This window comes from Molothrus aeneus, chromosome 8 (assembly GCF_037042795.1).
Source record: "Molothrus aeneus isolate 106 chromosome 8, BPBGC_Maene_1.0, whole genome shotgun sequence".
Taxonomy (NCBI): Eukaryota; Metazoa; Chordata; class Aves; order Passeriformes; family Icteridae; genus Molothrus; species Molothrus aeneus.
In genome coordinates this window covers 27,917,484-27,937,146 of record NC_089653.1, presented here as the reverse complement: position 1 = coordinate 27,937,146, position 19,663 = coordinate 27,917,484, and the positions used below count along the sequence as shown (strand labels likewise).

Genomic DNA, 19,663 nt, shown 5'->3' with positions numbered 1-19,663 from the left:
GTGATATGCTAAATCCTGCTCCCTGGACCATGGCACTCAGCTCTTGCTGGAATGTGACCAAGCTGCAGGTGTGGGCTGAGGGAATCACAGGGAATCTGCACTGCTGAGCACCACAGCCACATCCTGGCCAGCTCCAGGGGGATAGGATTGGACCCCAGACTCAGATCCCACAAAGAGCTGAGTGAGCCAAGTGCTGCAGCTGCCATGGGGTGCTCTGAGCACCACCTCTGTCCCAGGCTCTGTCTTAGTGACTGAAGAGAACCATAACCAAGAAAAACAGCAGGATTATCCCCCTGCACCTGTTCCCCCAGGCAGTGCTCTCAGGTGCTGCTGCTGTGTCCCTAAGCTCCTGAAATACCTGTCACACTCCCACCCTGCCCCATAATGGTCACTCCATCCTAAGCCTTTACTGTGGTCACTCTTGGCAGTACAAGGGATGAGTTTAGAAAGTAATTACTCCAGCAGAAAGGGAGAGTTTTGAAGAAGAGCAGAAAAGGAGCAAGATTCCCCATTTTGGATGCCTGTGTGTGTACCAGACCGCAGCTTTGTTTATGGGAAAAGACATTTTCACATGCCAATAATTTTCATGCACACCAGGCCTTGTGTAATTTTTTTCTTTCCATTTACAATATTATGTATTTTATATGATAAACTTGAAGTGAGGCTTTCGTGCATGAATGATTACAGTTTCCATAATATTTTTTCATATGCAGAGACATTTTGTTTTGATCTCATGGGGCATGAGTCAACTCCTATTTCAAAGCCACTGGAGTCCTTCCAGTGACTTTCCCAGAGCCTGGCTGACTGGGAAGATGAAGCCTGATGCATTGTAGGTGCAAGTCAGCATGCCCTGTGGAGGCTCAGGGCAGCTTGGTAGAGCAGCTCAAACGAAAGAAGGCTCAATCCAGAAAGTGTGTCAATAGCATTCAGTGAGCTTGGTGCAAAAGCAGAGTCTCTGCCCCAGAAAAACACAGGCTGCAACATCACAGGCCCATTGGAGAAGCTGGCAGCAGTGAGAGTTCAGCACTGCAAGATCCACAAAGGGCCCATCAGAAAAGGGTCAGGTCCCTTAACCTCGAGGCTGCAGGAGTCAGGGGCAGCTACAGAACTCATCTGAGTGGGACAAACTGGATTTCCTGTGGTTTTCTTGGACTGGTCAGGCTCTGCACCCTCACAAGTGCAGCAGCCCTGAGACCTGACCTGGCTGCTCGTGAGTGCTGCCTGCAGGGTGACACTGCAGGTGACACTGAGGTGACACTGTACGGTGACACTGCAGGGTGGCACTGCATGGTGTCACTGTATGGTGACACTGCAGGTGACACTGAGGTGACACTGTGCAGTGACACTGCAGGGTGGCACTGTACAGTGATCCTGAGGTGACACTGCAGGGTGGCACTGCATGGTGACACTGTATGGTGACACTGTAGGTGACACTGCAGGGTCACAATGCATGGTGACACTGCAGGGTGACACTGCAGGTGACACTGCACAGTGCACTGCACATGACACTGCATGGGGACACTGCTGGTGACACTGCAGGTGACACTGCACAGCAGAGCTGAGGCCACGTGCTGCCACCATCCCTGAACATACCAGGAGTTTCCCATGAAGACCTTCAAGGTTCCCGGTGCCAGTGTGGGATCCCACACAAACTCAGGCACGTGCCCATCCCATACACATGAATTTTATCCTCCTTTTCTATGGACTGCTGGAAGGCTCATTTTGGTTTTGGTAGGAGCAAGTTTCGATGGGGAAATAACAGGTTCCCCAATTCAGCAAAATTCTGGCAATTTGTGTCAGCCCAGAAAGATGACCCTATTCTGTGGGGTCAGCAAGGAAGAGAAACAGACTCTGGAAGACATAACATGAGCAAGAAGCAGGTCAGGTGCCCAAAGCTACTGAGTAAGCATCCTCACTGTTGACAAGGCTTACATGTCCAGAGCTGTTGGTGGCACAGGGCTGGCCAGGGGGGTCTGTGCCATGCACACAGAGCTCCTGCCAGCAGCAAGGGCACCGTGCAGAGGTGCAGCACTCACAGAGGGGTCTGTGCCATGCACACAGAGCTCCTGCCAGCAGTAAGGGCACCGTGCAGAGGTGCTGAGCAGCACTCACCAAGTGCAGCACTCACCCAGGAGGCCCCAGCAGGTGGAAGCCTCTGCCTGGCTCTGCTGCCAGCCCTGGGGCTGGTGCCATGTCCTCCACCACCGGCCCTGCTGAGGAAACCCCACGTGGTTTGGAAATTAAGTGAAGTGTTTTGTGTTTATGAAACAGCTCCTAAGAGTTTGAAAAGGGGGCTGGTGGTGTTTGCACACAAGCTGGACAGACTCTAACACGGTGCATGCTCTGTTGTGTCAACTCCTGCACCTGCTTAAGATATTTTAAAATATCCCTGTGAAATGAGGGAGCCAAACAACTGGGTCCAGGCAGCCCTGCCTGTGTTCCCACTAGAGCCACACTGAACATTTTTGCTCATGGAGCTGTGGGATGCTGTGGAAAATCTGCTTTCCAAAAAGCTTTTTCTCCTGTCTGAGGTTAAGGCTGGCCAAAAGCAGAGTGTGGAGCTGCAGGGGAGCAGGAGCTGGAGCAGCCTGGGTGCAGAGCTGATGGAGGTGGCAGCACTGCAGCCCAGGGCTGGCACAGGGAGAGCAGCAGCTCAGCCAACACCACCTTCATCCCTCTCAGGCAAGGAGGAGGCTTGGTCAAAGAAGAATGAAGTTGAAGCACATTTTCTTGTGCTTTCCTAAACTGCCAGAGTTACCAACATGCTTCTCATTGTGTGTTTTGGTTTCCTGTGCCAGAGGGTGCCTGGACCCCTTCTTAGCAACACAGGTTCTCTTTTTTGTACCACCTGCAGAAGGTCCAGCCTGGCCTGTGTTTGTTGCAGAGTGACAGCAGGATTCAGTCCACAGAAGGTTGTTGACCTGGGAAGAGAGAGCTTCTAGAATTGAAGGGCTGGGCAATTTCTTGGAAACTGCCTTATCAGCACAACTGCAAGCTGGAGCTTTAACAACCCTGCACGTCCCAGGTTCCTCCTCCTGCAGTTCACTGTCTATATGCTCTACACACATGTTTATTTTGTTAGCTTTCCATTTAAAATAGCCTTGGGCCCAGATTGCCACAAAAGCATGAAGCCAAGATCAATTGGTGTGCTGATACTGAAATCAGGGGTCAGGGAAACCCTGAAACCAGCCAGCAGTGGGGAGCAGCTGTTTGTGCACAGAGGCTGTGAGGGCTGATTCCAAGAACCTCACGTGCCCTTCCTACACTGCTGGAGAAGGGAATCACAGGGGGGGTCAGAGGTTGTTATCAGCAGGGCAAGAGGTGGTGAAACAGGAGCACAGAGGCATTGGCTCTGCATGGCAAGGACACTCACCAGGGTGCAGGCTGGTCTAAGAGCACTGAAACTGGGCTGAGAGGGGATGGGTGGGTGCAGCACTCCAGGGGTTTAAAACAAAACCTGACAATACATCAAAGTCTGCTGGAGGATGAGCCTGCACTTACAGCTTCAGGCACAGAGGTTTCACAGGGTCAGGACAGGCTGGGTCTCTGTGAACCCCCTACAGGGGGTCTGGAGTGCCTCAAACCTTCCTGGCCAGAGAAAATGTGGCAGCCCAGGCAGAGCTGCCGCTCCTTGTGCTCCCCCAGCTCCTGCTAGGATTTGGGACAGTGCACATCTGGGCAGTGTCCATCCCACATTGCCTGGATTCTGGGGAAGGCATCTTTCTGGGGGAGCTGGAGAGAGCAGGAGCTTCCATCTGGGATTCAGCCCTCATCCCTGAGGGCCAGTCTGAGTGAGAGCCTCGGGAGCAGCCAGCCAAGCCCACCTGGCTGCCCTCAGCAGGACAGGCAGCCCTGCAGAGCCAGCACCTCCCTGGGAAACAAATGTCCACAGAGCCCAGGCACGCAGCACCAAACCCTTCACCCCTGAATCACTGCTGTGATAATCCTGTTTGCTCTGTCTTAGTGACTGAAGGGAACCATAACCAAGAGAAACAGCAGGATTATCCCCCAGCACCTGTTCCCACTGAAAGGATTATCATAGCTGGCTGCATCAATGACATCCCCTGGGTATCACCACGAAAGCAGCCTGAGTGACTTGGCAGCCCACCAGAAGAAGACCTCTCTCCCCTTCTGCATGCCCCTTTCCTGGGTATTTTGAGCTCCTGGAAGCTCCTCACAGACAAAGGCCAGCCCATATAGATACAAGTGTCAGTGTTTTCATGTCTGCAGAGCACAGACTTGCTCTCCAAATAGCTTCATCCCTTGTCTGTCTGTCAGGGAGGCAGTGTGAGAAGTATGGGCTGTAAACTGCAGGGCTGAGAAGACAGACAGCAGCTTTAAAACACTTTAAAAACAAGCTTTTTTTTTTCCTGCTCAACATTCCCTGTGTTTTTGTTGTTCCAGCACAGTACCTGACCCACTCACCTCACAACATGGTGGGGCTCTGTTGTGCTGCCTTTACACCACCAACACAATGGTGGCTGATGCAAGAGCTATTTACTGCAGAATGAAAATGATTGATTGCAGAAAGAGGCATCTTCCTCAAAGCTGTTTACATGGGGAAGCAGGAAATCTGGACAGGGTCCAGAAAAATTTTGAAGGGACTCAGCTCGTGGGTGGATGCAACAGGAACGCAACCCTCCTGTAGATGGAGGGCTTGGGTCTCAAACTCACCTTCCAGACATGAAACCTGCCCCACTGTGCCCTCTTGGCTCTCCTGTGGGGTCACCTGGGATGCCAGGATTTGCTCAGTCGCTGTAAAATTGCCAGTGGGCTTTGCAGCAGTGCCCTGAGGGCAGGTCCTACCTCAGGGAGGTGCTGCAGCTGCCCCAAGGCCTCTGTTAAATGAGCTGGCACCTCTTTCCATTGGTCTTCTCAAGCAAAATCCTTCCATCTCTCAAGCACAGGACTTGGAGAACAAATTACCACAGACATCATTTTTTTTTTCTATAATGGAATGTAACATTAAACTAAACACTGGAACATGGAGAAAAACAAAGCAAAAAAACCCATGGAAATGATCCTTAGCTTCTAATGATTTTTGCAAAACACTGCTGAAATTAGGTTTTATAGAAAAAAAAAGTATTTATCATATCTGTCAGCACTGGAAAACTATGGTTAAATTAAAACTTTATTTTAAACCCTGACTACGATCCAGCAGTGATACGAAATTTATAAATAGCTTATCATACACCACAGGATAAAAAGTAGATTTAGCCTCTTGTTATTGAGACGAATTCATTGTTTGATATGAGATGGGAATCAGCTTTAGTCCTCTGACCATCAAAACAGAGAAAAAAATTAAAACCACAGGGAGGAGAGCACAACCAACCCACACATCAGAGTCTCCTGTGAAAAGGGCCATATGAAAATGGTCCCTGGTGGAAAAAGCCACCCTGAGGCTGAAGCTTGCCTACGTGTGGGCTGAGCCCAGGCAGCACCAAGCAGCAGAGGTCTCTGATCCCCACCGTGGTGCACAGGATCTCAGCCCCTGACCTGCATAAAAGCTGTTCCCAAGCCCTGGCCCAGCCAGGTCCCCAGCTAAAATCAGTGACACTGTGCATGGGTGGCTCTTTCCAAAGCCTTCACCCTGTTGTTTTTGGCCATGGCTTTGACAGGATGGCTGCAGACAACTTCTTGTGCCAGCTCAGCTTCAAAGCAAGAAAAGTGCTGTGGCCCTGGTCCCAAGGCAGTGCAGAGACTCTCCTGGCACAGGGCACAAACTGGGCACTGAGGCTGTTTTGCTTGGCCAGGGATTCCCACATGGCTGATGATGCTGGTGCCTCTCCTGTGTTCCTGCCATGCTCCTGGTGCTTCCCAGTGGCTCAGGTTCCATGCTCAGCTACAAGAGCAGAGCTTGCCTGGATTTTTAAGGTGCTCCTTGAGATCTCTAAGCAGCTCCACGTCAGTGGTGCCTCTGCCAGAGGGGACCAGCAGCTTCCAGGTGGGAGAGGATCAGAAGTATTCCCCTTGGATACTTCAGTCTTGGAACCTCAGATAGAGGAGACAGCATTCCTTCATCCAAGCTCCATTAATATCCCATAAAAAAGGGAAAACGTTCCTCATTCTTGGGGCCAGGCAGAGTCAGTGTGCTCTGCTCTGGCCATAACCCAGACTCTGTGTGTGTGAGGGGCATGCAGACCATGGGCTGTGGCACAGCAGCACCAATGCAGCCCACAGCTGCTCCTGCATGCCGTGCAGAGCCCATCACTGGAGTGGCAGGGGGTGTGTGAGCACAGGGTGCCTTGGAGAATGCTGTGGAGCAGCACAGAGAGGGAAAATGGGAAGCTGGTGGCGGGAGGCTCCAAGCAGCAGCAGCAGCCAGGAGCCAAATTGTGACGTGGGGAGATAAGGCTCTTGATGGATAGACCTCAGAAGGTTTGAAGGTTTTTGTTCTGCTTGGATAAGCGCTCAAATATTCACACAGATAAGCTTCAGAAATGCATCTGCTCTGAAAACCTTTGTGTCTTAAAAAGCAGGGCTGGAAATAGAACAAGAGAATTCCTCTGTGGCTTTTGTGGCTCCTGGGCTTCCCTTCCCCAGCACCAGGATGACCAGAATGACCCACACAAGCAAACCAAGAGTCAGGACAGCTCCCACAGCCAGACCTTCCCTGAACCTCAGGCATTCAGCTGTGCCTGAGCACCAGCCCAGCTGAGGGCTGAAGGCAGCACTGAGGATGGCCACAATGAACCTGCACTCCCAATATCAGTGCTTGAGTGGAGTGTTTTGGAGGGTGCATCACTTCCTTGGAAACAAACTGGAGTCCTGTACTTTACTCCACGAGTTTCCTTGTACCATAAGTTGTTTAAACTGTTTGTCATTATGCATTTCCCACTCAGACAAAAACAGACCACAAAGCCTGAGGCACCAAGGCTGGTAGGAAAACGGAAATCCTGCTCCAAGTGGGCAGAGAGCAGCTCCCTGGCTCTGGGCAGCGCTGGCAGACCCAGCAAAGGTTTGGGGCAGGAAGCAGCAATTTCTGGCTCTGTGGAAACCTTTCAGGTTCACCTTTGAAATATGACTCCCGATCAGTTCTGCAGAATTTCTGTCTGAGCATCCCCCAGTTTGGCATGCTGAAGGAGGAACCAGGTCCAAACCCTGAGGTCAGAGCAGCAGAGGGCTTCCAGCAAGCCAGAGAGTCCCTTTGGGGTCCCATGGAGGGTCAGCTCATCTCTCCCCCTGTGCCTCTCCCTGGGCTTTTCAATTTGCTATTCATTACTTTGCCCTAATGAGTCTCCCCATCCACCCCCTAGCTTTAACCTCTTCCCTGCCAGGCTGTGTCTGGAGTTTACAGGAGAAAGTTGTTTATGTTAAATTGCTTTGTAATCGTTTCCTCCTCCGCCACCTCCCTTCCTTCCCCAATAAAAGCCCTACAGCATGTTTGGCAAATCCTCTAAACAAAGAGGAGGGTTTGGAGACCCAACAAATATTTGGTGAACCCAGTGGGGAAATAATGTCTTTTTTGAAGGACATTACAGCCTGAATTCATAATAGTAGGAAATCAGCGTCCACCCTAGGTAAGGAATTGTCTACTTGCAGCTACCAAGCATAAAATACAGATGCCCCTGAAGCCAAAAGTCATCACTGGGTGCAGGGGTTAACCCTGTGTTTTCCTCCCCAGTCAAGATGGTGCTGATGGCAGCAAATCCATGTGTTTGCTGATCTCCAAATACTCGAAGTTGTGACAAGTGGGCAAGGAAAGGAGAACATAAAAAGGCAAGAGTGTTTTGAACTCATCTAGGCTGATGAACAGAAGCATAAGGCAATGAAAATCCATTAGCCTGACTGCTCCCTGCAGAGGAAGACCAGGCACACAAAATCCAATTCATTATTCTCTTTCTTATTTAATGCTAAGTAAGTCATTGAACTTTACTACTTGATCTATCCATTTTCTTTAGTAGTAGGGCTGCAGGAAATCTTTCTCTTCTCAAAGGGGGTTTCAAATTTCTCACTGATATCACGTAAAAAATACTTGGGAGTGTATGAGTAAAAAATAACTGCATTTCAAAGAGAGCTTGAGCCATGCAGATAATGATAATTTTTCTTCTCTGAAGCACAGAACAGAAGAGTGGAGGCCCCTGGGAGCTGGGAGCACCATTGTTCTTCTTCCAGGCCATTATCTGGAGACAGGCTCTGAGATAGACTCTGATGAGGCCATGGGAAGGATTATCTGCTTGGAGTGCTAATGGCATGCATTTGACAACATCAACCTTTTAATTTATGAGGTGCCTTGTAACCTACAGGCAAAAAATTCATACCATGCAATAGCCCAAACACATCTGGTGCAATTAAAAATTGTCTGATCAAAGCCCAGCCTGCTCTACAGCCCCACTTCCCTAACTGCAGCTATGGAGAAAAGTCCCACCTTCCTAAAGGCACCTTTCTGGATTTTGTACTGGGATGGCAGCGTTATATAACGAGAAATATATTAATGGAAACTATCCAGCACTGAAATCATTCCAGCCTTTTTATCACCACATTCCTTGCTCCCACATAAGTGAAGTGTGCAGGAATAAAAGCTGCTAAACATCATTCACCAGCAGACACACATTATGGGGTTTGCTCAAGCCCCTAACAGCTCAGTGGTGCCCATGAGTGTTGGGATTCATACATATACTCAGGGCAAACAGAGCTTTCTTCCTGGGAAATTATTTTTCCACTGTCCCTGGCTTGTGGCCATGTCACCCTCCTGCATTTGAGGACAGTTTAGTGCTGTGACCCACATGAGTTACTCTTGTAGCTGCCCTGGTCCCAGTCTCTGTCAAAAGTTTGTCCCATGCTCCATGCTCTGGTCTTGGAAATAATCAGACAAATAATTTTTTTTTCTATTGCATCAGTATTTGTAAAAAAAAAAAAAAATAATATTTTGACTTTTCCCATACAGTGAGAAGCTTAATGGCTTAGTCACTATGCCTCTGAATAGAATATTCAGAGCAGCTTCTGAAACGGAGGGAAGGTTTGGGCAGCAAGCCCTCCTTTTTCAGCACCAATCAAGCAAAACAATGGGCCAGAGAGGTCTGATCTGTCTCAGCTTCTGCAGCATCACCACTGGACATGAGATTGGTGATCACAGTGATGGATCCAAATCAAGTTGCTACCAAACCAGATGATCCCTAACCCATCACTCTGCATCTTCCTGTGCCAGTTGTTACCCCTGTTGGTGCAACATGCTGGGTGAGCTGAAACAAGCCTTGTCTGAACGGGCTGGTTTCCAGCCAAGGAGCCACTGCCCCTGCAGCAGCACAGGGAGCAGAGCCAGGCTGGGAAGCAGGACATGGACTGGGAATTGAGGGCTGGGGAGGAGAGGGGGCAAGCACTAGCCCTGGCTTGGACAGGCTGATGTTAAAAACCACAGACAGGCATCTACCCTGTTGCCAGACAGCTGGAACTGCCTGTCAGTGAAACAGAACAAAACCTCTCCTGTGGATGCTCTCAAGGTGGTTCAGAGCACTGCTACAGCACCTGTTGTGACTGGCAATTACTGCAGCACCTGCCTTGTGCTGCACGTGAGAGAAAAGCTCCAAAAATCCCAAGTATTGGACACAGGCTGTTTTGAGAGCTGTTTTGAGATGCTCCCGTGTCAGATCCAGCCTGGGTGCACTGGAGGTGTAGATGTCCCAGTCTGGGGACAGGAATCCTCTGGGGTAGCAGCGATGCTTGGGCAGGGCTGTGTGTGAGCAGCAGGTCCCACATTGCCTTCCTGCCTCCTCCTAGCAAGGATCAAGGATTGAGGATCCAGCAGGTCCCACATTGCCCTCCTGCCTCCTCCCGGTGAGGATGGAGGATTGAGGATGGAGGATGGAGGATGGGGGATTGAGGATGGAGGATTGAGGATGGAGGATGGAGGATGGAGGATGGAGGATGGAGGACTGAGGATTGAGGATGGAGGATGGAGGATGGAGGACTGAGGATTGAGGATGGAGGATGGAGGATGGAGGATTGAGGATGGAGGATGGAGGATTGAGGATGGAGGATGGAGGACTGAGGATGGAGGATCGCTGCCTGCCAGGGAGCGCTGCCTGCCAGCCAGCACAGCCCACACTGCCTCCTAAGTCAGCTAATTGAGATCTTATTTGATGGCTCCCAAGTGAGTGTTTAGGGGAAGAACAGACAAACACAGCAGCCCTGGCTGAAGGCGGGCTTGGAGCAATGGGAGCTCTGTGGGACATCTCCCAGCTCACCTGCTGCAGTCCAAGAGGAAGCGCTCCTCCCTCGCTGCACAATGAGAGGTGGCAGTGCAGGCTGACACTCACCTTTGTGTCTCAGGACACCTCTGGGTCCCTGTTGGAAGCCAGGACATCCCTAGGGCTGTCCTGGATGGCTCGAGCCCCTGCCAGGGGGCTCAGGGACCTTGGCACCAGGCCCAAGACACCTGTGACTTTGATTTTGACCCATGGAGCAAATTACCACCTTTATATGAAGAATGACGAGTCAAGAGAGTTTAGGTAGAATAACAGTTAGTTTGTCACAGGGTGAAAAATAGATTTTTGAGGTTTTTAGAATGGGGGCTCAGGGTCCCAAGATGGAGGAATTTGGGTGTACCCTGTCCTTCTTCTTTCTTCTTCCTAGCCTCCATGTGCTGGGTGATACTGGCACTTTTGGATTGGTTAAAGGTAGAAACTCACTGTCTAACTTAGGTGATAGATATTGGGAAGTTTTGGTAAATAATGTACACGTAGTTTTGAGTATAAAAAGATAACACAACCTCTGAGGGCAGTCAGTGTGCCTCAACCTGACCTGCCAGACAGACCTGCGGCGGGTCAGAGAAAGAATGTTACAGGTAAGAAATAATAAACAACCTTGAGAACGAGAACAGAAGAATCCTGACTCCTTCTTCAACTGCTGGGCTGGGAAAAGAGGCTTGTACATATCTGAGAGTCACTCTGAGCAGCAGAGATTCTGAGAGGTGCCTTCTGACACCCAGGCAGGTGAGAGGGGCACACACTGTACAGCCGAGGTGATGGGGGCACAGAGGGTGTCCCTGGGGAGGCTGTGGTGGATGGCATTTGTCCATCACCAGGGTGTCTGTAACCCTTGCTGGACCAGTCAGTGTGGGGCTCTCCATCTGCACAGGGAAACTTTAACCCTGAGCACTGTTCTCCCTTCCCCACTAGGAATTGCTTTTCTCGATCCCTTCTTAACAAGAGGTACCTACATTTTGGCAGCAAAGCACTGTTGTTCAAATTTTACCACCTGGAAAAACCTTTTGTGGTGAGCTATTGTGCTGCACCTGCAATTGTTCCTTACAGTGGCAGGGTCCCTCTCTGAAGGAGGGCAGCTTGCAGGTTTTAAGGGGGCTGCAGCACTCACCTGGCCCTGCAAAATGGCTTGTTGGTAGCTGAAATACTTATACACCGAGCAGCTGCTGAGATTTTGAGCTCTTTAGTGTCTCTGTTTGCACATCTTTGGTGTAAACACTTAGATCTGCTTTTCAAAGCATTGTGCCAATAAGCTTAAGAGCAATTATCAAAATAATTTTAGTAGGAAGAAGCCAAATATCATGGCTTTGAGAGAGACACTGGGCCAGGCTTGCAAAGGTACATCACTGCCTAGAGACACACAACAGTTGCTAATGGCTAAGGCACTGAACTAGTAAAAAATCCTCATTTACTCTCATTAAGGACAACAGGATTTGGTGCATTACACAGGATCAGATGGGAAGGGTACACCATTACATCTGAGATGCTCTGCTAATCATGCCAATAGCAAAAGTCTGCAAATGGTAAGCTTCTGTTTTCTTCTTTAGGTTGTGAACCTGGAGGTCAGGACTCATTTCCTATTTGTCTGGGAATTTTGCACTCTGGTGCAGCCAGCATTAATAACTCTGAGCATCAATCCTGAAAGGAATGAGTAAAACCAAACCTAGACACTGCCCAGCACCTGGTACAGTTCATATCTGGATTCAAACAGCTGCCAGGGCACTGACAAAAAAACCCTAAACTTGTGGGTGCTTAATCCAAGCAGGCAAACATTACCATGAAAAACCTGGAAGCTGAGTGGGGCAGGGAAGAAAAAAGTTAGCCTGTGAAGCAAATGTGAGTACCAAGCTGCTGGTTTTGGTGAACCAGGAAGCTGATCACCAGTTTACATAACAAACCCAAACTCTGCTCCATTTCCAGCACAGCAGGCCCAATTCTGTGGCTGGTTGGGAGGACAGAGGATGAGTGGGGAAGGGGCATGGCTGGCAGCCAGTGCCAGCATGCCTGGGGCAGCACGGGCACACCCTGCACCCCACAGCACCTGCCCACAGCACTGCCACCCCCGAGGCCAGGGGGCACCTCCTGCTTGGCACCACAGAACAGGAGGCAGGCTCCAGGCTGGGGGACGGCTCCAGGTCCAAGGAAGCTCAGCTGGAGCCACTTGGAGGGGAGGAGGGGATGCTGAGGGGGTCCCATGTGTCCGTGGCTGGCCAGGGAGCTGCGTGGCTTCGCGTCAGCTGAAAGCTGCTCAGGTGTGCTTTACTCTGCTGCTGTTATCCACAAAGAATAAGAAAAACTTCTAGGAATGTTTTGGGCATATTTCAGCTGCCAGTCCTTTGGTGCATGGTCCTATATGGAATGTCTGACCTCAAACACTTCTTAACCTGTGTTTCCACAGTGTCTCTGCTTGGTGTATCCCTCTCTAAACCAATTACACTTTTTCAGTAAAAGGCAACACCCACAGCACGGCCAAAGATACCCCAGTTTTCCTTTTTGCATTGCCAATACTGTGTTTGCTCACCATCATCACCTTTTTTTTATCCTTTTCCCATCTTGGTCACTTTTCCCAGCAGAGTTTGGCAGGCTGAAGTTACTGAATTGCAGGGATAAATCACCTGCTGTTACCATGGGCAGCTGCTCCTGGTGGATGGGCAGGCACACAAACATCTCAGAGAAAAAGCAGATCGATTTCTTCTGCCACATGATTGCCCAAAAATATTGTTGATCTTACATTATGTGTAATTGTTTGTATGAAGAGAAAGAATCCTTACTTCCTCCTGGGCCGTTTGTGAATTTGGCAGGGTCTGAAAGCGAGTCAGTGGTGCATAGGGTAATGCTCCATGGGGAGAGTGTGCTTAGTGCTATTGCAGGAGATCACATTAGTGCTCTTGACACAACCAAACAGAAAGTCCCAGCTGAACAATGAGTTTTTAGGAGGAAAAGTGAAATGTTAGCAAGGCGTGTACATCACCGCGAATTTGCTTCATCTTGCTCGTTGATGTGGTGGTAACAGAACTATTTTTAGTTATAATCCTTCAAACAGAACATGACTTCTCCCTTCTGATTAGTACAAAGCTGGCTGCTAGTCAAAGGATAATTATTTCCCAACACATCACCTAACACACACCAGCAAACAAAACACTCATTATTTGAACTATCCAGCACTAACTGTTGTTTAGCAGTTAACATTTTCTCGACAGCTTTAAATAGGACTAATTGCTCCAGCTTCATTAGCAGAGGTCATTTGCTGTTGGTGACAATACTTTTCTGGAGATAGTGTCTCGTATGAGATTAGATTATCAGGTCAAATTCTGCTCCCAGTGGCAATGATGCCTGACCGCATTTGGCCTCACGAAAGTCTGCTCTTTTCAGTTCATAGCTGCCCAATTTCCAGGCCTGCAGCTGATATATTACATAAAGGAAGTAAGTGCACTCCACCAGACAGGAAATTACAATAAATTAGGAAAGTGTGCAGCACAAGGAAGGTTTGCAAAATAGCCACTTCAAGGTTGTTAATAAAATCTCAGCCTCAGATAGTGTTTAGGAAAAAAAAAAGCTGATAAAGAAGTTGTCCTTATAGTCAACGACACATGGATATCCAAGAGGGAAAGCAGCATCTGCATAAGAGCCAGTGCATGCAGCAGTTCAAACACCCAGCTGATGCTGTCAAATGCACAGTTCAGATCATAATCCACCTTTTTTGGCACATAGTTCCATGCTGCTTGGAGCTATAGACAGTGGTTGCTGAGGGCTGCAGTCTCAGTGCAGCGGATTTGCAGGAGGGCTTCTGTGCAGCTCTCACTGGTGGGGAGTCCTTCTGCAGAGCCTGTTGCGTGTCTGAAACAGCCTCAACTTCCCTGAGCACACACAAAACTGAATGCAGTCCTTCAAGCTGATCTGTTCCCATTCAAACACGTGGAGAGAGGCAGCCTTCTTTTCAGGAGTGCTGAGCAAACACTGCATGGAGCGTGGCCGGCGCCTTGGAGAATCAGGCGCCTTCCCTGTGGAAGTCTCCAGGCATCCTCGCCAAACAATTCTGGTCCTGGCAGCTGCAGGACATTTTCTGTGAGCGGATTTCTGGTTTACCTGTGTCTCCCTTCCCTGCAGGCCTGCAGCTCTTTGCTGTTGCTCTCCTGCCCACGTACGTGTGCAGCCGCATGCCCACCACCTTTTCTTTCTGACTTGCAGCTCCAAGTGCTAATCCATGTCTGGTTTTCGTCAGAAAAAACTATTCATCCTGAGTGTTTGACTCGCTGCCTTGGGAGTATTTCAGCTGCCCCACGATGCTTCTCAGAGTATCCTTCTTCCCTGCAGGGAACAGCCTGTTCTGCGTGTGATCCACGGCAGACTGCTCGCCGGCAGCCTCCCCTGCCTCGCACACGTGTGTGCCATATGTCCTGCTCTGTCCTCACTGTTACTGTACCACTGCCTTTTCCACGCCGTGCAGGATGGACTGGCATGCCCTGTGCAGGCTGCCAGTGGGATTACTTCAGCTGTCTATGAAGGCACTCAACGTGTCAGCCTCCAGACTCTTCCAGCAGGTCCTCAACTGGCAAAAATTCAACAGCAGGCAAATCCGGACTGCTTTGCTGACACAGCTGGCCCTTCTGAGGTCAGTGGGCCAAACTCATCCTACCTCAGTGCCATTACACTTGTCCAGGAGATGCATCACCCAGTACAGTTCTTCAGCAGGGCAAGCAGAGCAAGTTCTGGCCATAAATTTCTCACCACCTAAGCTGGACCCTGTTGAAGCAAAAATGTCACTACTTTTTAAAGTCCAAGGGCAGGAGTGTTTGGATCGTTAAAACTGAGTGTGTGAACTGATTTATGATATGAAGAGCCAAGTCCATCAGGCTGTCCTGCTCCATGCAGTAGGCCCTGTGCTTCTCCAGGATCTAGCACCCTGCTGAGGATGAGGGCTTGACAGTCACTTCAGTTCTCAGCCACGTACTGGGATCCTGTCCTGCTCTACCCAGCAGGCAAGGACCTGGCCCTGCCCTGGCTCTGTGATCCACAATATGCACAAGGAGAGCAGCGCTGTCTGCCCATCCCATCCCATCCCATCCCATCCCATCCCATCCCATCCCATCCCAGACATGCACAGCCAACATCTCGCTGCAGTTGCTGGCATCAGACATCACCATCCAGGGCACCCTTCTGGTCCTGTTGTGTTTGTTACAATCAAAGATAAAACCAGATTTTTTTTTAAATTATTTGATGGCAGAGCCCACTTCACTTAGCTCCTGATCTGATGTCACCCCAGCATTTTAAGGAGCCCATTTCACTGTTATCAAGGAAGACACCATTAACTGCAGCTCACATCAAACTCCAGTGACATCAATGGAAAAGTATTATTTACTTCTCCAGTCCCTTTATTTTGTATTTGCATGAAAAGAGTAACTTTTTTTTTCCCCCTGAAAATACAACATCAGAAATTGCAAAGGACAAATTCCTTAACTTTGAAAACAAAGAAAAATGAACAACTGGTTTCCAAAACAAACCGTGAGCCACCACCCTTAAGAACTCGCTCTGGGAAGAGCTGTTCCTGGGAGCTGATATTTAATTAAACTATACTCCTGAGTTTAATAAAGCCAAAAAATACTTCACTTTTATTCTACACTGTCTTTTTGTTTGTCTGTCTGCCATTTATTCATTTCAGTAATGAAAAACTTTATGAAACCACAGGATAGAGCACACCTTCATAAAGCAATAAAGGAAGACAACCTTTCGGAGCAGGGGCACAAAGCTGCAGCACTTCTGCTCACTGTAACTCCTTACTGAGATCAATGAAAAATACAACATTCAGTTATCAGACCTGCTCTCAGCATGAGGTGGACCCACTTGTGGGGTGGCATGTAATGCTTACAGAGATTTCTTTCTACTCAAGACCATTTTAAGCTTTCAAATTAAGCGTCCTCTGTAATCTTAAATATTCTGGTCTCCTGACTCCCAGCCATGTACTCCAACGACAACAACAACAAAATTAAAAAAAAAAAAAAAAGAAAAAAGAAAAAAAAAGAGAAGAATATATTCCAGAAAGAAATAGTTCAAGAAAATGAGTATTCATTATCAGAGTGGAAACACCTTGTCATTAGCCATTAATTTTTTCCCATTAATAAGGGAAGTCAGTGGACCTCACTGCAACAGGAACACAACCATACTGGGTTTCAAACAGGTTTTTTACAACACTGTGTCAGGAAAAGCCATTAGATCAAGTTGTATTGGTAATCTGAGCCATCTTTAGAGAAAAACAAATGCTGTTCTTCCCATTATAGGTTGGTATTGTTTCAAAACCTATAGAGACACACTTGCTTGTGCTGCAATGGTATTTATTGCACATAGACCAATTACTTACACAGTAGTAAATTGCACCAAAGTATAAATATGTTATAAAACACACACAGAGAGAAAAATGGAAATGACACACAAGAGCTAAAATAACAGCAGATTCACGTGGGCATTTGGAATTAAAAATAAAAATAATAAAGTCTCTTAAGATATTTTAATTTATAATATGGATATATTTACAGTACCTTCAAAAATAATATTAAAAAAGTCACTCTCTCAATAAAACTATAACAGATCAGACAAAACCAGAAATCAGGTTCAGGGTCGGTGTTACGCAAACCTCCGTTTCCTTTTCAATCTGCATGTGTGTATGTGTGTGCAAGTAATATCTTCAAATAACTTTACAACTCTAACACTGTGCAAAAAACGACTTTGTCGCCATTTTTTAAAAAAATGTGCAGTAAATTTTTGTTGCCAGGATTCTCCCCCCTCCCCCCGTTCATCTGTAATTACAATGAACAAGCTGCAGAAGGTTCCTCACCCCCCCCCTCCCCGGCCCTTGTCCTAAAACCCTATTAGTGGTATGTAAATATGCTGTTTAATATAAACATGGTCCGTTCATTCCCCTGTACAATATGCACAGTTTGAGGTAGAAGTTTCTCAGCCTGACTGCTATTGTCTGGCCGAAGGAGATAAGCACAGTAACTCACTGCTGGCTGATGCAGAGGGAATAAGCACAAGAGTGTGGGTTGGGTTGTTTTACCCCCTTCCAAAATATACCAGTGCTCCTCACTGCTCGTTATTTTCTCTCTCGCTACTCTGCAGGCGAGCAGAGCACGGCTACTCCGAGATTAAAACTCATCTTGCCGGCAGGTCTGTGTCTCGCCGCCCGCGCTCTGTGCCCGGAGCACCTGCAGCACCGACCCCGCGCCTCCCCAAAAAACCCCGGTGCCCTGGGAGAGGGGATGAGCCCGGGGCCGGGCGGGGGTGGCCGGAGCCCAGCTGAAGCCGAACTCGGCCGCCAAGGGCCAGCACCACCCGCCAGCTCGGCCACCGGCACGGTCCTGGGACAGCCACCCGGGCGCTGCCGCCACCGTGCCCGCGACAGCGCGTCTCCCAAAGACAGGCGGCTGCCTCTGGGATGGGCTGCTGGCTTCCTTTGCTCTCCGCTCAGTGGGTTTCCTGTTTTCTGTAGTTTCGGATGAGGTATGTCGTACACCAGTTCACCTGCTTTTATTCCTAAGTAAACACCCGCACTCCCCGTGCCACGGCAGGGGTCGTTTCGCTCGGCCATAGCATTACCATCGGGCAGCTGCCGGGGCTTTCTCCGCTCCTGAGTGTCTCCCTGCCTGCCTTTCCCCCCTGTCCCGGCTCCGGCGCGGCCCCCACGCCCCCCCTATACCTTGGACTCGGAGTCGGAGGCTTTGCTATGTCTCTCCTCCAGGCTGGACTCGCTGCCGCCCCGAGTGCCCCCGTTGCAGTCGGACCAGGTCCCGGCCAGGCTGCGCTCCGGGGAGCCCACGGTGCTGATGAAGCCCCCGGGCAGCCGGGCCAGCTCCCCGCCGCCGCCGTGCAGCCACCGGTCGGCTTTCCGGCGGCAGCACAGCAGCCTCTTGAAGGCCTTACGAAAGTCGGGGCTGCGGCAGTAGATGATGGGGTTGAACGCGGAGTTGGCGTAGCCCAGCCAGTTGAAGAAAACGAAGAGCCAGTCCGGCACCAGGTCCCTGTTGAAGACGTTGACGATGTTCACCAGGAAGAAGGGCAGCCAGCAGAGGGTGAACACCCCCATGATGATGCCCAAAGTCTTGAGGGCTTTCTGCTCCTTCATGGCCATGATGCGGGAGGTCTTTCTCTTGCTGGCCCGGCCGTTGCCGAGTATGGGCTGGTGGTGAGGGTGAGCGGGCAGGGGCGTCTGCGGCTGCTCCTGGCTGCCGTAGAACCGGCCCTCGCACCTATCGATCTTCCTCATCTGCTCCTTGGCCTCTCTGTACACCCGCAGGTACACAAAGATCATGATGAGAAGGGGGATGTAGAAAGAAATGATGGACGAGGCGATGGCGTAAGCCCTGTTGGTGACGAAGTCGCAGCAGCCCGGATCCTGGTAGCACTCCAGCGCCTGGGGGTCGTCATCCCGCCACCAGTGCATCATGATGGGCAAGAAGGAGACCAGGGCAGAGATGGCCCAGACGGTGCAGATGATGCCCTTGGCCCGACCCTTGGTCATGAGGCTCTGGTAGCGGAAAGGCGAGGTGATGGCCAGGTAGCGGTCGATGGCGATGACGCACAGGGTCTCGATGCTGGCCGTCACGCAGAGCACGTCCAGCGAGGTCCAGCACTCGCAGAGGAACGACCCCCAGAGCCAGGTGCCCCGCACCACCAGCGTGGCCCCGAAGGGCACCACCAGCAGCCCCATCACCAGGTCGGCGCAGGCCAGCGAGGTGATAAACAGGTTGGTGAGGGTCTGCAGCCGCTGCGTCCTCCCGATGGCCGCGATCACCAGCACGTTCCCGGCCACGATGAGCAGCACCACCAGGGCCATCAGCAGGCTCATGCCCACAGCCCACTGCTGCGACAGCTCGGCGGCGGGCAGCTGCCGGCTCCCGGGCGGCACGGCCGTCACCCCGGCCACGGAGCGGTTCTGGGGGCCGCAGTCCGGAGGCAGCCACCCATCGCCCATGGCTGTGCGGGGCGCTCCGGCCGCCGCTCCGCACCGCGCCGCGGGCAGGAAGGCGGCGCCGCCGCCGCTGCCACCGCCCGGGGGCTGCCGCATGGCCCCGCGCCGCGCCGCCGGACGGGCCCGCCCCGACACCGCCCCGACACCGCCCTGGCACCGCCCCGGTACCGCCCCAGAACCGCCCCGGTACCGCCCCAGCACCGCCTCGGTACCGCCCCTGCACCGCCCGCCGCCAATCGGCACCGAGCGAGCGGCACTGAAGCGCCCCGCCCGCGCACCGGCGGTACCGCTGCCCGTGCTCCTGCCCCTGTCCCTGCCCCTATTCCTGCCCCTATTCCTGCCCCTATCCCTGCCCCTGTTCCTACCCCTATCCCTACCCCTATCCCTGCCGCTATTCCTGGCCCTATCCCTGCCCCTATCCCTGCCCCTATCCCTGCCCCTATTCCTGCCCCTATTCCTGCCCCTATTCCTGCCCCTGTTCCTACCCCTATCCCTACCC

The 19,663-nt window shown here is 50.8% G+C and overlaps 1 protein-coding gene across 1 annotated transcript; it reads right to left on the bottom strand.

The window, feature by feature from the left end:
- Window positions 1–17,060: 17,060 nt before the first annotated feature.
- On the bottom strand, window positions 17,061–19,167 carry ADRB1 (adrenoceptor beta 1). The gene has a single exon (XM_066554707.1). It carries the CDS (start codon window positions 19,165–19,167, stop codon window positions 17,887–17,889), a length of 1,281 nt encoding a protein of 426 aa, XP_066410804.1. The 3' UTR covers window positions 17,061–17,886.
- Between the last annotated feature and the right edge of the window lie 496 nt (window positions 19,168–19,663).

Excerpts from the sequence above, each read along its gene's own strand:
- ADRB1 (XM_066554707.1), bottom strand. The coding sequence starts at position 19,167 with ATGGGCGATGGGTGGCTGCCTCCGGACTGCGGCCCCCAGAACCGCTCC.